General features: G+C 56.1%; 1 protein-coding gene across 3 annotated transcripts in view; it reads left to right on the forward strand.

Moving 5' to 3' along the window:
- Positions 1-15: 15 nt before the first annotated feature.
- The window catches only part of polr3c (polymerase (RNA) III (DNA directed) polypeptide C), a 182,270-nt gene continuing 168,071 nt past the window's right edge, over positions 16-14,214 (forward strand). Inside the window, exons 1-4 of one of the 3 annotated variants that reach the window (XM_059980122.1) lie at positions 16-155; positions 597-816; positions 2,034-2,289; positions 2,790-2,975. In XM_059980122.1, the coding sequence (XP_059836105.1) occupies positions 670-816; positions 2,034-2,289; positions 2,790-2,975 (589 nt within the window). In that variant the 5' untranslated portion in view covers positions 16-155; positions 597-669. The remainder of the gene's footprint in view (positions 156-596; positions 817-2,033; positions 2,290-2,789; positions 2,976-14,214) is intronic. The other 2 variants (XM_059980124.1, XM_059980123.1) reach the window with 2 other exon arrangements.

Consider the following 14,214-nt stretch of genomic DNA (forward strand, 5'->3'; position numbering starts at 1 on the left):
TCTGAGCGTGGCGGCGCCATTTCTGTGCGGGGCAAACGGAGGGAAGACAGTGAAAGACAGGAAGTGCCCGGGCGGAAGTGGGAACCCCGGAGGGGGAAGAGTGTTACACCAACTCAAAGACTGCAGTGTGGTTCAGGTCGGAGGGAGAGTGTGAGGTAGTGAATGGTGAGGGATGAGGGTGGGAGGGAGAGTTGAGTGAGGGTGATAGAGGAGGGGGTGAAGGTGATGATGGGGTGGAGGAGGGAGGAATGAGGGTGGGAGATTATGGGGCGGGAGTGATAGAGGGGGGAGTGATGGTGATAGAGGTGGTGGTGAGGGGGGAAAGAGGGTGATAGAGGTGGTAGTGAGGGTGTTAGATGAGGGGTGAATGAATTGATGGGGAAGGGAGGAGATAATGGAGTGAGGGTGTTGGAGGGGGTGAGGGAGGAGGGAAGGGGTGAGGGGAAGGGAAAGATGATGGGCGGTAGGGGAGGGGTGTGTTGATGATGGAGAGGTGAGAGGGGAAGGTGATGGGGTAGTGGAGGAGTGAGGGGGTGATAGGGGTAAGGGAGGGATGAGGAGGAAGTGTTTGAGTGATCAAGGTGATCCATCCACAGCAGTTGGGCCGAGCTGGAAGTGCTCTGATTGAATATGTGGAGCTGAGGTGAAACTCCGGAGCTGTGGACAGAAATGACTCACCTGGAATCGCAGATATGCTCCCACCTTCTCCAGGCACACTACGGTCAGATCGTGGCCAATGTCGGCACACACCTCGTCCGCACCGGCTGCCAACCACTGCGACTCATCGCCACTGACACCAACACTCCTGTCGACCAGGTGCTGGAACAGTGGAGGTGGGGGGGTGGGTCTGCCACTTCACTCCACCTCCCTCCCTAAACTGTTGGGGGGTGCTGTCAGTGTTGGCATTGTCGGGAGGGATAGGTGAGGGGTGAGTGTCATCATTCGGGAGGGATGGGTGAGGGGTGAGTATTGGTTTTCGGGAGGGATAGGCGAGGGGTGAGTGTCGGTTTTTGGGAGGGATAGGTGAGGGGTGAGTATTGGTTTTCGGTAGGGATAGGTGAGGGGTGAGTGTCATCATTCGGGAGGGATGGGTGAGGGGTGAGTATTGGTTTTTGGGAGGGATGGGTGAGGGGTGAGTGTCGGTTTTCGGGAGGGATCGGTGAGGGGTGAGTGTCGGTTTTCGGGAGGGATCGGTGAGGGGTGAGTGTCGGTTTTTGGGAGGGATAGGTGAGGGGTGAGTGTCGGTTTTTGGGAGGGATAGGTGAGGGGTGAGTGTCATCATTCGGGAGGGATGGGTGAGGGGTGAGTGTTGGTTTTTGGGAGGGATAGGTGAGGGGTGAGTGTCGGTTTTTGGGAGGGATAGGTGAGGGGTGAGTGTCATCATTCGGGAGGGATGGGTGAGGGGTGAGTATTGGTTTTTGGGAGGGATGGGTGAGGGGTGAGTGTCGGTTTTCGGGAGGGATAGGTGAGGGGTGAGAGTCGGTTTTCGGGAGGGATCGGTGAGGGGTGAGTGTCGGTTTTTGGGAGGGATAGGTGAGGGGTGAGTGTCATCATTCGGGAGGGATGGGTGAGGGGTGAGTATTGGTTTTCGGGAGGGATAGGTGAGGGGTGGGTGTCATCATTCGGGAGGGATAGGTGAGGGGTGAGTGTCATCATTCGGGAAGGATGGGTGAGGGGTGAGTGTCGGTTTTTGGGAGGGACAGGTGAGGGGTGAGAGTCAGTTTTCGGGAGGGATAGGTGAGGGCTGAGTGTTGGTTTTCGGGAGGGATCGGTGAGGGGTGAGTGTCGGTAATCAGGAGGGATGGTGATGGGTGAGTGTCGGTTTTCGGGAGGGATGGGAGGGGGGAGTGTTGGTTTTCGGGAGGGATCGGTGAGGGGTGAGAGTCGGTTTTCGGGAGGGATGGGTGAGGGGTGAGTGTCGGTAATCAGGAGGGATGGGGGAGGGTCGGTGTCGGTGACCGCGGGCATCCTGGGAGGGGTGGGGCAGGTGAGTGTGCAGGCTGTGAATCGTGCGTCACCTCCCTGGGCTCCAGGTTAAGAAAGCCCTCTGCGTCCTCATCCACCACAACTTCGCCACCTACCGCCTGCACAAGAGAGGATACGTGGAGTACGAGCTGTTTGGCGCCAACGTGCAGCGCATCCTGCGTTACCCCCGCTACATCTACTCAGCCAAGACGCTGTACGGGGACACGGGCGAGCTGATCGTCGAGGAGCTGCTCCAGAACGGCAAGATGGCGATGAGCGCTGTGGTGAAGAAGGTGGCTGACCGGCTGTCCGAGACGATGGAGGGTGAGGCGGCAGAGAGGGAGGCAAGGGGAACATGGAGGGGGCGGGGGGAGGAGACAAGGGGCACATGGAGGGGGCGGGGGGAGGAGACAAGGGGCACATGGAAGGGGCGGGGGGAGGAGACAAGGGGCACATGGAGGGGGCGGGGGGAGGAGACAAGGGGCACATGGAGGGGGCAGAGGGTGATGGGACTAAGTGAGGGAAAGGGGGCCAAGGGAGGGAAATGACAGGAGTTGGGGAGGGTGGGATCACTCGCCACTTCTGCAGAGGGAGGGACTGTGAAGAGGAGGTTTAATGAAGAACGACTTGGGGTCTTGGATGGTCGCAGCAGGAGCTGACAATTGGGGTCAGAGTGGCGGAGAGCTGGGTCAGAGTCGGGTAGGAGGGAGGGTGATGTGGGTCTGTCCCTGGCTTTTAGACATCACAGCTCTCTCTCTCTCTTTCTCTATCAACCCTGTCTTTGTCCCCCACCCCCCCATCTCCCTCCCTCTCTCTCGGCACAGACAATCAGAGTGTGGAGTACAGTGAAGCCTCTAACACCTTTGTCCGCCTGGTGGAGACGCACTTCCTCCAGAAGTGCGAGACAGTTCCCGAGCTGCCTCCGGGTGATGGGTCCCGCCCCCCTGCTGTTCCCATGCTGGTCTCAGACGAGAAGGAGATGTACACTGTACCGAACCTCGGCCTGATTGGTGAGATCCTCTCTGGCGACCATTTCCCCTTGATTCCACTCTTCCCAGCTTGGAACAAGCTTAATCTCTGAACACCCACAGCTTGCTGACTGATATTTCCCTTAACAACAGAATTAGATCTGTTATCACTGACAAATGTCATGAAGTCTGTGGCAGCAGTACGGTGCAAGAGAAAAATTTACTAAAGGTATAAAAATAAATGGTTCAAAGAGCAACAAGTGAGGTAGTGATCACGGATTCATGGACTGTCCCGATGGCGGAAGGGAGGAAGCTGTTCCTGAAATGTTGAGTGTGTGTCTTCATTTCAAAGTGAAGCTATTATCAGACTATATCTCAGCACCTACGACCCTGAGATTCAGCTTCATGTGGGCATGTAGAAAGTAATCACAACACAATCAATGAAGGAACGCCCAGAAGACAGTGAGGCTCCTGACTGTCCTCTGATGATAGTGTCCTGGACGTTGAGCACTTCATGAGGAATGCAGCCTTGTTGAAGCTTTGCCTCGTGAGGGTGCCCTCGATGGTCAGGCTTGTGCTGGCTGAGTGTTGGGGCCCGCATATTAGATGGTGACGCAATCAGTGAGTGTTCTCCGTTTATAGAAATGTGTTAGCCCATGGAGGCGTATCAGATTCCTAAGGAAATATAGCTGCTATGGTGTGTTTGTGATTGCCCAGGATACTGATGGTGTGTGTTCCCTCGACTTCCCCTTCCTGAAGTCCACAATCAATTCCATGGTCTTAACTAACGTTGAGTGCAAGGTGATGGTCACCCAACCAGCGGACCTGTGTCACTCAACGGCCTCCACGGTAGCTGCTGTGACAGCTCGGGGAGTTCGGAGTTGTATACTGTCTGTACATTCTACCGGCGGCCGTGTGGGTTTCCTCCCACAGCCTGGAGATGCCCCACTTGGTCGTTGTAAGTTGTCCGGTGATCGGGGAAGGGTTACGTAGCTGTGTTGCCAGGTGGTGCGACTCTTTGGGCCAGATGGGCCTGTTCTCAAAATAAATCGCCTCGTCACCAAACAACAGCGGAGTTGCCTGCCCAGCTGCACACTCATCAGTGTAGAGAGAGCAGAGTAGTGGGCTGAGTGTGCATCATTCAGGAGTGTACAGAGAGCAGAGCAGTGGGCTGAGTGTGCATCGTTCAGAAGTGTAGAGAGAGCAGAGCAGTGGGATGAGTGTGCGTCGTTCAGGAGTGTAGACAGAGCAGAGCAGTGGGCTGAGTGTGCGTCGTTCAGGAGTGTAGACAGAGCAGAGCAGTGGGCTGAGTGTGCATCGTTCAGGAGTGCAATGAGAGCAGAGAAGTGGGCTGAGTGTGCATCGTTCAGAAGTGTAGAGAGAGCAGAGCAGCGGGCTGAGTGTGCATCGTTCAGGAGTGTAGAGAGAGCAGAGCAGTGGGCTGAGTGTGCATCATTCAGGAGTGTAGAGAGAGCAGAGCAGTGGGCTGAGTGTGCATCGTCCAGCAGTGTAGAGAGAGCAGAGCAGCGGGCTGAGTGTGCATCGTTCAGGAGTGTAGACAGAGCAGAGCAGTGGGCTGAGTGTGCATCGTTCAGGAGTGCAATGAGAGCAGAGAAGTGGGCTGAGTGTGCATCGTTCAGGAGTGTAGAGAGAGCGGAGCAGCGGGCTGAGTGTGCATCGTTTAGGAGTGTAGTGAGAGCCAAGCAGTGGGCTGAGTGTGCATCGTTCACGAGTGTAGAGAGAGCAGAGCAGTGGGCTGAGTGTGCATCGTTCAGGAGTGCAGAGAGAGCAGAGCAGTGGGCTGAGTGTGCATCGTTCAGGAGTGTAGAGAGAGCTCAGCAGTGGGCTGAGTGTGCATCGTTCAGGAGTGTAGAGAGAGCAGAGCAGCGGGCTGAGTGTGCATCGTTCAGGAGTGTAGACAGAGCAGAGCAGTGGGCTGAGTGTGCATCGTTCAGGAGTGCAATGAGAGCAGAGAAGTGGGCTGAGTGTGCATCGTTCAGGAGTGTAGAGAGAGCAGAGCAGCGGGCTGAGTGTGCATCGTTTAGGAGTGTAGTGAGAGCCAAGCAGTGGGCTGAGTGTGCATCGTTCACGAGTGTAGAGAGAGCAGAGCAGTGGGCTGAGTGTGCATCGTTCAGGAGTGCAGAGAGAGCAGAGCAGTGGGCTGAGTGTGCATCGTTCAGGAGTGTAGAGAGAGCAGAGCAGCGGGCTGAGTGTGCATCGTTCAGGAGTGTAGGGAGAGCAGAGCAGTGGGCTGAGTGTGCATCGTTCAGAAGTGTAGAGAGAGCAGACCAGCGGGCTGAGTGTTCATCGTTCAGGAGTGTAGACAGAGCAGAGCAGTGGGCTGAGTGTGCATCGTTCAGGAGTGCAATGAGAGCAGAGCAGCGGGCTGAGTGTGCATCGTTCAGGAGTGTAGACAGAGCAGAGCAGTGGGCTGAGTGTGCATCGTTCAGGAGTGCAATGAGAGCAGAGAAGTGGGCTGAGTGTGCATCGTTCAGGAGTGTAGAGAGAGCAGAGCAGCGGGCTGAGTGTGCATCGTTTAGGAGTGTAGTGAGAGCCAAGCAGTGGGCTGAGTGTGCATCGTTCACGAGTGTAGAGAGAGCAGAGCAGTGGGCTGAGTGTGCATCGTTCAGGAGTGCAGAGAGAGCAGAGCAGTGGGCTGAGTGTGCGTCGTTCAGGAGTGTAGAGAGAGCAGAGCAGCGGGCTGAGTGTGCATCGTTCAGGAGTGTAGGGAGAGCAGAGCAGTGGGCTGAGTGTGCATCGTTCAGAAGTGTAGAGAGAGCAGACCAGCGGGCTGAGTGTTCATCGTTCAGGAGTGTAGACAGAGCAGAGCAGTGGGCTGAGTGTGCATCGTTCAGGAGTGCAATGAGAGCAGAGAAGTGGGCTGAGTGTGCATCGTTCAGGAGTGTAGAGAGAGCAGAGCAGCGGGCTGAGTGTGCATCGTTCAGGAGTGTAGTGAGAGCCAAGCAGTGGGCTGAGTGTGCATCGTTCAGGAGTGTAGAGAGAGCAGAGCAGTGGGCTGAGTGTGCATCGTTCAGGAGTGCAGAGAGAGCAGAGCAGTGGGCTGAGTGTGCATCGTTCAGGAGTGTAGAGAGAGCTCAGCAGTGGGCTGAGTGTGCATCGTTCAGGAGTGCAGAGAGAGCAGAGCAGTGGGCTGAGTGTGCATCGTTCAGGAGTGTAGAGAGAGCTCAGCAGTGGGCTGAGTGTGCATCGTTCAGGAGTGTAGAGAGAGCAGAGCAGCGGGCTGAGTGTGCATCGTTCAGGAGTGTAGGGAGAGCAGAGCAGTGGGCTGAGTGTGCATCGTTCAGGAGTGTAGAGAGAACAGAGCAGTGGGCTGAGTGTGCGTCGTTCAGGAGTGCAGAGAGAGCAGAGCAGTGGGCTGAGTGTGCATCGTTCAGGAGTGTACGGAGAGCAGAGCAGAGGGCTGAGTGTGCATCGTTCCGGAGTGTAGAGAGAGCAGAGCAGTGGGCTGAGTGTGCATCGTTCAGGAGTGCAGAGAGAGCAGAGTAGTGGGCTGGGTGTTCATCGTTCAGGAGTGCAGAGAGAGCAGAGCAGCGGGCTGAGTGTGCAATGTTCAGGAGTGTCGAGAGAGCAGAGCAGTGGGCTGAGTGTGCATCGTTCAGGAGTGTAGTGGGAGCAGAGCAGTGGGCTGAGTGTGTATCGATCAGGAGTGTAGATAGAGCAGAGCAGTGGGCTGAGTGTGCGTCGTTCAGGAGTGTAGAGAGAGCAGAGCAGTGGGCTGAGTGTGCATCGTTCAGGAGTGTAGAGAGAGCAGAGCAGTGGGCTGAGTGTTCATCGTTCAGGAGTGTAGGGAGCGCAGAGCAGTGGGCTGAGTGTGCATCGTTCAGGAGTGTAGGGACAGCAGAGCAGTGGGCTGAGTGTGCATCGTTCAGGAGTGTAGAGAGAGCAGAGCAGTGGGCTGAGTGTGCATCGTTCAGGAGTGTAGTGAGAGCAGAGCAGAGAGCTGAGTGTGCATCGTTCAGGAGTGTAGAGAGAGCAGAGCAGTGGGCTGAGTGTGCATCGTTCAGGAGTGTAGACAGAGCAGAGCAGTGGGATGAGTGTGCATCGTTCAGGAGTGTAGAGAGAGCAGAGCAGTGGGCTGAGTGTGCATCGTTCAGGAGTGTAGAGAGAGCAAAGCAGTGGGCTGAGTGTGCATCGTTCAGGAGTGTAGACAGAACAGAGCAGTGGGCTGAGTGTGCATCGTTCAGGAGTGTAGAGAGAGCAGAGCAGTGGGCTGAGTGTGCATCGTCCAGCAGTGTAGAGAGAGCAGAGCAGTGGGCTGAGTGTGCATCGTTCAGGAGTGCAGAGAGAGCAGAGCAGTGGGCTGAGTGTGCATCGTTCAGGAGTGTAGAGAGAGCTCAGCAGTGGGCTGAGTGTGCATCGTTCAGGAGTGCAGAGAGAGCAGAGCAGTGGGCTGAGTGTGCATCGTTCAGGAGTGTAGAGAGAGCTCAGCAGTGGGCTGAGTGTGCATCGTTCAGGAGTGTAGAGAGAGCAGAGCAGCGGGCTGAGTGTGCATCGTTCAGGAGTGTAGGGAGAGCAGAGCAGTGGGCTGAGTGTGCATCGTTCAGGAGTGCAGAGAGAGCAGAGCAGTGGGCTGAGTGTGCATCGTTCAGGAGTGTACGGAGAGCAGAGCAGAGGGCTGAGTGTGCATCGTTCCGGAGTGTAGAGAGAGCAGAGCAGTGGGCTGAGTGTGCATCGTTCAGGAGTGCAGAGAGAGCAGAGTAGTGGGCTGGGTGTTCATCGTTCAGGAGTGCAGAGAGAGCAGAGCAGCGGGCTGAGTGTGCAATGTTCAGGAGTGTCGAGAGAGCAGAGCAGTGGGCTGAGTGTGCATCGTTCAGGAGTGTAGTGGGAGCAGAGCAGTGGGCTGAGTGTGTATCGATCAGGAGTGTAGAGAGAGCAGAGCAGTGGGCTGAGTGTGCGTCGTTCAGGAGTGTAGAGAGAGCAGAGCAGTGGGCTGAGTGTGCATCGTTCAGGAGTGTAGAGAGAGCAGAACAGTGGGCTGAGTGTTCATCGTTCAGGAGTGTAGGGAGCGCAGAGCAGTGGGCTGAGTGTGCATCGTTCAGGAGTGTAGAGAGAGCAGAGCAGTGGGCTGAGTGTGCATCGTTCAGGAGTGTAGAGAGAGCAGAGCAGAGGGCTGAGTGTGCATCGTTCAGGAGTGTAGAGAGAGCAGAGCAGTGGGCTGAGTGTGCATCGTTCAGGAGTGTAGACAGAGCAGAGCAGTGGGATGAGTGTGCATCGTTCAGGAGTGTAGAGAGAGCAGACCAGTGGGCTGAGTGTGCATCGTTCAGGAGTGTAGAGAGAGCAAAGCAGTGGGCTGAGTGTGCATCGTTCAGGAGTGTAGAGAGAGCAGAGCAGTGGGCTGAGTGTGCATCGTCCAGCAGTGTAGAGAGAGCAGAGCAGCGGGCTGAGTGTGCATCGTTCAGGAGTGTAGACAGAGCAGAGCAGTGGGCTGAGTGTGCATCGTTCAGGAGTGCAATGAGAGCAGAGAAGTGGGCTGAGTGTGCATCGTTCAGGAGTGTAGAGAGAGCAGAGCAGCGGGCTGAGTGTGCATCGTTCAGGAGTGTAGTGAGAGCCAAGCACTGGGCTGAGTGTGCATCGTTCAGGAGTGTAGGGAGAGCAGAGCTGTGGGCTGAGTGTGCGTCATTCAGGAGTGTAGAGAGAGCAGAGCAGCGGGCTGAGTGTGCATCGTTCAGGAGTGTAGAGAGAGCAGAGCAGTGGGCTGAGTGTGCATCGTTCAGGAGTGTAGAGAGAGCAGAGCAGAGGGCTGAGTGTGCATCGTTCAGGAGTGTAGAGAGAGCAGAGCAGTGGGCTGAGTGTGCATCGTTCAGGAGTGTAGACAGAGCAGAGCAGTGGGATGAGTGTGCATCGTTCAGGAGTGTAGAGAGAGCAGAGCAGTGGGCTGAGTGTGCATCGTTCAGGAGTGTAGAGAGAGCAAAGCAGTGGGCTGAGTGTGCATTGTTCAGGAGTGTAGAGAGAGCAGAGCAGTGGGCTGAGTGTGCATCGTCCAGCAGTGTAGAGAGAGCAGAGCAGCGGGCTGAGTGTGCATCGTTCAGGAGTGTAGACAGAGCAGAGCAGTGGGCTGAGTGTGCATCGTTCAGGAGTGCAATGAGAGCAGAGAAGTGGGCTGAGTGTGCATCGTTCAGGAGTGTAGAGAGAGCAGAGCAGCGGGCTGAGTGTGCATCGTTCAGGAGTGTAGTGAGAGCCAAGCACTGGGCTGAGTGTGCATCGTTCAGGAGTGTAGGGAGAGCAGAGCAGTGGGCTGAGTGTGCGTCATTCAGGAGTGTAGAGAGAGCAGAGCAGTGGGCTGAGTGTGCATCGTTCAGGAGTGTAGAGAGAGCAGAGCAGAGGGCTGAGTGTGCATCGTTCAGGAGTGTAGAGAGAGCAGAGCAGTGGGCTGAGTGTGCATCGTTCAGGAGTGTAGACAGAGCAGAGCAGTGGGATGAGTGTGCATCGTTCAGGAGTGTAGAGAGAGCAGAACAGTGGGCTGAGTGTGCATCGTTCAGGAGTGTAGAGAGAGCAAAGCAGTGGGCTGAGTGTGCATCGTTCAGGAGTGTAGACAGAGCAGAGCAGTGGGCTGAGTGTGCATCGTTCAGGAGTGTAGAGAGAGCAGAGCAGTGGGCTGAGTGTGCATCGTCCAGCAGTGTAGAGAGAGCAGAGCAGTGGGCTGAGTGTGCGTCGTTCAGGAGTGTAGAGAGAGCAGAGCAGCGGGCTGAGTGTGCATCGTTCAGGAGTGTAGAGAGAGCAGACCAGCGGGCTGAGTGTTCATCGTTCAGGAGTGTAGACAGAGCAGAGCAGTGGGCTGAGTGTGCATCGTTCAGGAGTGCAATGAGAGCAGAGAAGTGGGCTGAGTGTGCATCGTTCAGGAGTGTAGAGAGAGCAGAGCAGCGGGCTGAGTGTGCATCGTTCAGGAGTGTAGTGAGAGCCAAGCAGTGGGCTGAGTGTGCATCGTTCAGGAGTGTAGAGAGAGCAGAGCAGTGGGCTGAGTGTGCATCGTTCAGGAGTGCAGAGAGAGCAGAGCAGTGGGCTGAGTGTGCATCGTTCAGGAGTGTAGAGAGAGCTCAGCAGTGGGCTGAGTGTGCATCGTTCAGGAGTGCAGAGAGAGCAGAGCAGTGGGCTGAGTGTGCATCGTTCAGGAGTGTAGAGAGAGCTCAGCAGTGGGCTGAGTGTGCATCGTTCAGGAGTGTAGAGAGAGCAGAGCAGCGGGCTGAGTGTGCATCGTTCAGGAGTGTAGGGAGAGCAGAGCAGTGGGCTGAGTGTGCATCGTTCAGGAGTGTAGAGAGAGCAGAGCAGTGGGCTGAGTGTGCGTCGTTCAGGAGTGCAGAGAGAGCAGAGCAGTGGGCTGAGTGTGCATCGTTCAGGAGTGTACGGAGAGCAGAGCAGAGGGCTGAGTGTGCATCGTTCCGGAGTGTAGAGAGAGCAGAGCAGTGGGCTGAGTGTGCATCGTTCAGGAGTGCAGAGAGAGCAGAGTAGTGGGCTGGGTGTTCATCGTTCAGGAGTGCAGAGAGAGCAGAGCAGCGGGCTGAGTGTGCAATGTTCAGGAGTGTCGAGAGAGCAGAGCAGTGGGCTGAGTGTGCATCGTTCAGGAGTGTAGTGGGAGCAGAGCAGTGGGCTGAGTGTGTATCGATCAGGAGTGTAGATAGAGCAGAGCAGTGGGCTGAGTGTGCGTCGTTCAGGAGTGTAGAGAGAGCAGAGCAGTGGGCTGAGTGTGCATCGTTCAGGAGTGTAGAGAGAGCAGAGCAGTGGGCTGAGTGTTCATCGTTCAGGAGTGTAGGGAGCGCAGAGCAGTGGGCTGAGTGTGCATCGTTCAGGAGTGTAGGGACAGCAGAGCAGTGGGCTGAGTGTGCATCGTTCAGGAGTGTAGAGAGAGCAGAGCAGTGGGCTGAGTGTGCATCGTTCAGGAGTGTAGTGAGAGCAGAGCAGAGAGCTGAGTGTGCATCGTTCAGGAGTGTAGAGAGAGCAGAGCAGTGGGCTGAGTGTGCATCGTTCAGGAGTGTAGACAGAGCAGAGCAGTGGGATGAGTGTGCATCGTTCAGGAGTGTAGAGAGAGCAGAGCAGTGGGCTGAGTGTGCATCGTTCAGGAGTGTAGAGAGAGCAAAGCAGTGGGCTGAGTGTGCATCGTTCAGGAGTGTAGACAGAACAGAGCAGTGGGCTGAGTGTGCATCGTTCAGGAGTGTAGAGAGAGCAGAGCAGTGGGCTGAGTGTGCATCGTCCAGCAGTGTAGAGAGAGCAGAGCAGTGGGCTGAGTGTGCATCGTTCAGGAGTGCAGAGAGAGCAGAGCAGTGGGCTGAGTGTGCATCGTTCAGGAGTGTAGAGAGAGCTCAGCAGTGGGCTGAGTGTGCATCGTTCAGGAGTGCAGAGAGAGCAGAGCAGTGGGCTGAGTGTGCATCGTTCAGGAGTGTAGAGAGAGCTCAGCAGTGGGCTGAGTGTGCATCGTTCAGGAGTGTAGAGAGAGCAGAGCAGCGGGCTGAGTGTGCATCGTTCAGGAGTGTAGGGAGAGCAGAGCAGTGGGCTGAGTGTGCATCGTTCAGGAGTGCAGAGAGAGCAGAGCAGTGGGCTGAGTGTGCATCGTTCAGGAGTGTACGGAGAGCAGAGCAGAGGGCTGAGTGTGCATCGTTCCGGAGTGTAGAGAGAGCAGAGCAGTGGGCTGAGTGTGCATCGTTCAGGAGTGCAGAGAGAGCAGAGTAGTGGGCTGGGTGTTCATCGTTCAGGAGTGCAGAGAGAGCAGAGCAGCGGGCTGAGTGTGCAATGTTCAGGAGTGTCGAGAGAGCAGAGCAGTGGGCTGAGTGTGCATCGTTCAGGAGTGTAGTGGGAGCAGAGCAGTGGGCTGAGTGTGTATCGATCAGGAGTGTAGAGAGAGCAGAGCAGTGGGCTGAGTGTGCGTCGTTCAGGAGTGTAGAGAGAGCAGAGCAGTGGGCTGAGTGTGCATCGTTCAGGAGTGTAGAGAGAGCAGAACAGTGGGCTGAGTGTTCATCGTTCAGGAGTGTAGGGAGCGCAGAGCAGTGGGCTGAGTGTGCATCGTTCAGGAGTGTAGAGAGAGCAGAGCAGTGGGCTGAGTGTGCATCGTTCAGGAGTGTAGAGAGAGCAGAGCAGAGGGCTGAGTGTGCATCGTTCAGGAGTGTAGAGAGAGCAGAGCAGTGGGCTGAGTGTGCATCGTTCAGGAGTGTAGACAGAGCAGAGCAGTGGGATGAGTGTGCATCGTTCAGGAGTGTAGAGAGAGCAGACCAGTGGGCTGAGTGTGCATCGTTCAGGAGTGTAGAGAGAGCAAAGCAGTGGGCTGAGTGTGCATCGTTCAGGAGTGTAGAGAGAGCAGAGCAGTGGGCTGAGTGTGCATCGTCCAGCAGTGTAGAGAGAGCAGAGCAGCGGGCTGAGTGTGCATCGTTCAGGAGTGTAGACAGAGCAGAGCAGTGGGCTGAGTGTGCATCGTTCAGGAGTGCAATGAGAGCAGAGAAGTGGGCTGAGTGTGCATCGTTCAGGAGTGTAGAGAGAGCAGAGCAGCGGGCTGAGTGTGCATCGTTCAGGAGTGTAGTGAGAGCCAAGCACTGGGCTGAGTGTGCATCGTTCAGGAGTGTAGGGAGAGCAGAGCTGTGGGCTGAGTGTGCGTCATTCAGGAGTGTAGAGAGAGCAGAGCAGCGGGCTGAGTGTGCATCGTTCAGGAGTGTAGAGAGAGCAGAGCAGTGGGCTGAGTGTGCATCGTTCAGGAGTGTAGAGAGAGCAGAGCAGAGGGCTGAGTGTGCATCGTTCAGGAGTGTAGAGAGAGCAGAGCAGTGGGCTGAGTGTGCATCGTTCAGGAGTGTAGACAGAGCAGAGCAGTGGGATGAGTGTGCATCGTTCAGGAGTGTAGAGAGAGCAGAGCAGTGGGCTGAGTGTGCATCGTTCAGGAGTGTAGAGAGAGCAAAGCAGTGGGCTGAGTGTGCATTGTTCAGGAGTGTAGAGAGAGCAGAGCAGTGGGATGAGTGTGCATCGTCCAGCAGTGTAGAGAGAGCAGAGCAGCGGGCTGAGTGTGCATCGTTCAGGAGTGTAGACAGAGCAGAGCAGTGGGCTGAGTGTGCATCGTTCAGGAGTGCAATGAGAGCAGAGAAGTGGGCTGAGTGTGCATCGTTCAGGAGTGTAGAGAGAGCAGAGCAGCGGGCTGAGTGTGCATCGTTCAGGAGTGTAGTGAGAGCCAAGCACTGGGCTGAGTGTGCATCGTTCAGGAGTGTAGGGAGAGCAGAGCAGTGGGCTGAGTGTGCGTCATTCAGGAGTGTAGAGAGAGCAGAGCAGCGGGCTGAGTGTGCATCGTTCAGGAGTGTAGGGAGAGCAGAGTAGTGGGCTGGTCGTGCATCGTTCAGGAGTGTAGAGAGAGCAGAGCAGTGGGATGAGTGTGCATCGTTCGAAAGTGTCGAGAGAGCAGAGCAGTGGGCTAAGTGTGCATCGTTCAGGAGTGTACAGAGAGCAGAGCAGTGGACTGAGTGTGCATCGTTCACGAGTGTAGAGAGATCAGAGCAGTGGGCTGAGTGTGCATCGTTCAGGAGTGTAGTGAGAGCAGAGCAGTGGGCTGAGTGTGCATCGTTCAGGAGTTTAGATAGAGCAGAGCAGTGGGCTGAGTGTGCATCGTTCAGGAGTGTAGAGAGAGCAGAGCAGTGGGCTGAGTGTGCATCGTTCAGGAGTGTAGACAGAGCAGAGCAGTGGGCTGAGTGTGCATCGTTCAGGACTGTAGAGAGAGCAGAGCAGTGGGCTGAGTGTGCATTGTTCAGGAGTGTAGAGAGAGCAAAGCAGTGGGCTGAGTGTGCATCGTTCAGGAGTGTAGACAGAGCAGAGCAGTGGGCTGAGTGTGCATCGTTCAGGAGTGCAATGAGAGCAGAGAAGTGGGCTGAGTGTGCATCGTTCAGGAGTGTAGAGAGAGCAGAGCAGCGGGCTGAGTGTGCATCGTTCAGGAGTGTAGTGAGAGCCAAGCACTGGGCTGAGTGTGCATCGTTCAGGAGTGTAGGGAGAGCAGAGCAGTGGGCTGAGTGTGCATCGTTCAGAAGTGTAGAGAGAGCAGACCAGCGGGCTGAGTGTTCATCGTTCAGGAGTGTAGACAGAGCAGAGCAGTGGGCTGAGTGTGCATCGTTCAGGAGTGCAATGAGAGCAGAGAAGTGGGCTGAGTGTGCATCGTTCAGGAGTGTAGAGAGAGCAGAGCAGCGGGCTGAGTGTGCATCGTTCAGGAGTGTAGAGAGAGCAGAGCAGCGGGCTGAGTGTGCATCGTTCAGGAGTGTAGTGAGAGCCAAGCAGTGGGCTGAGTGTGCATCGTTCAGGAGTGTAGAGA

The sequence above is a fragment of the Hypanus sabinus genome, chromosome 9 (genome assembly GCF_030144855.1).
Source record: "Hypanus sabinus isolate sHypSab1 chromosome 9, sHypSab1.hap1, whole genome shotgun sequence".
In the NCBI taxonomy this organism is placed as follows: Eukaryota; Metazoa; Chordata; class Chondrichthyes; order Myliobatiformes; family Dasyatidae; genus Hypanus; species Hypanus sabinus.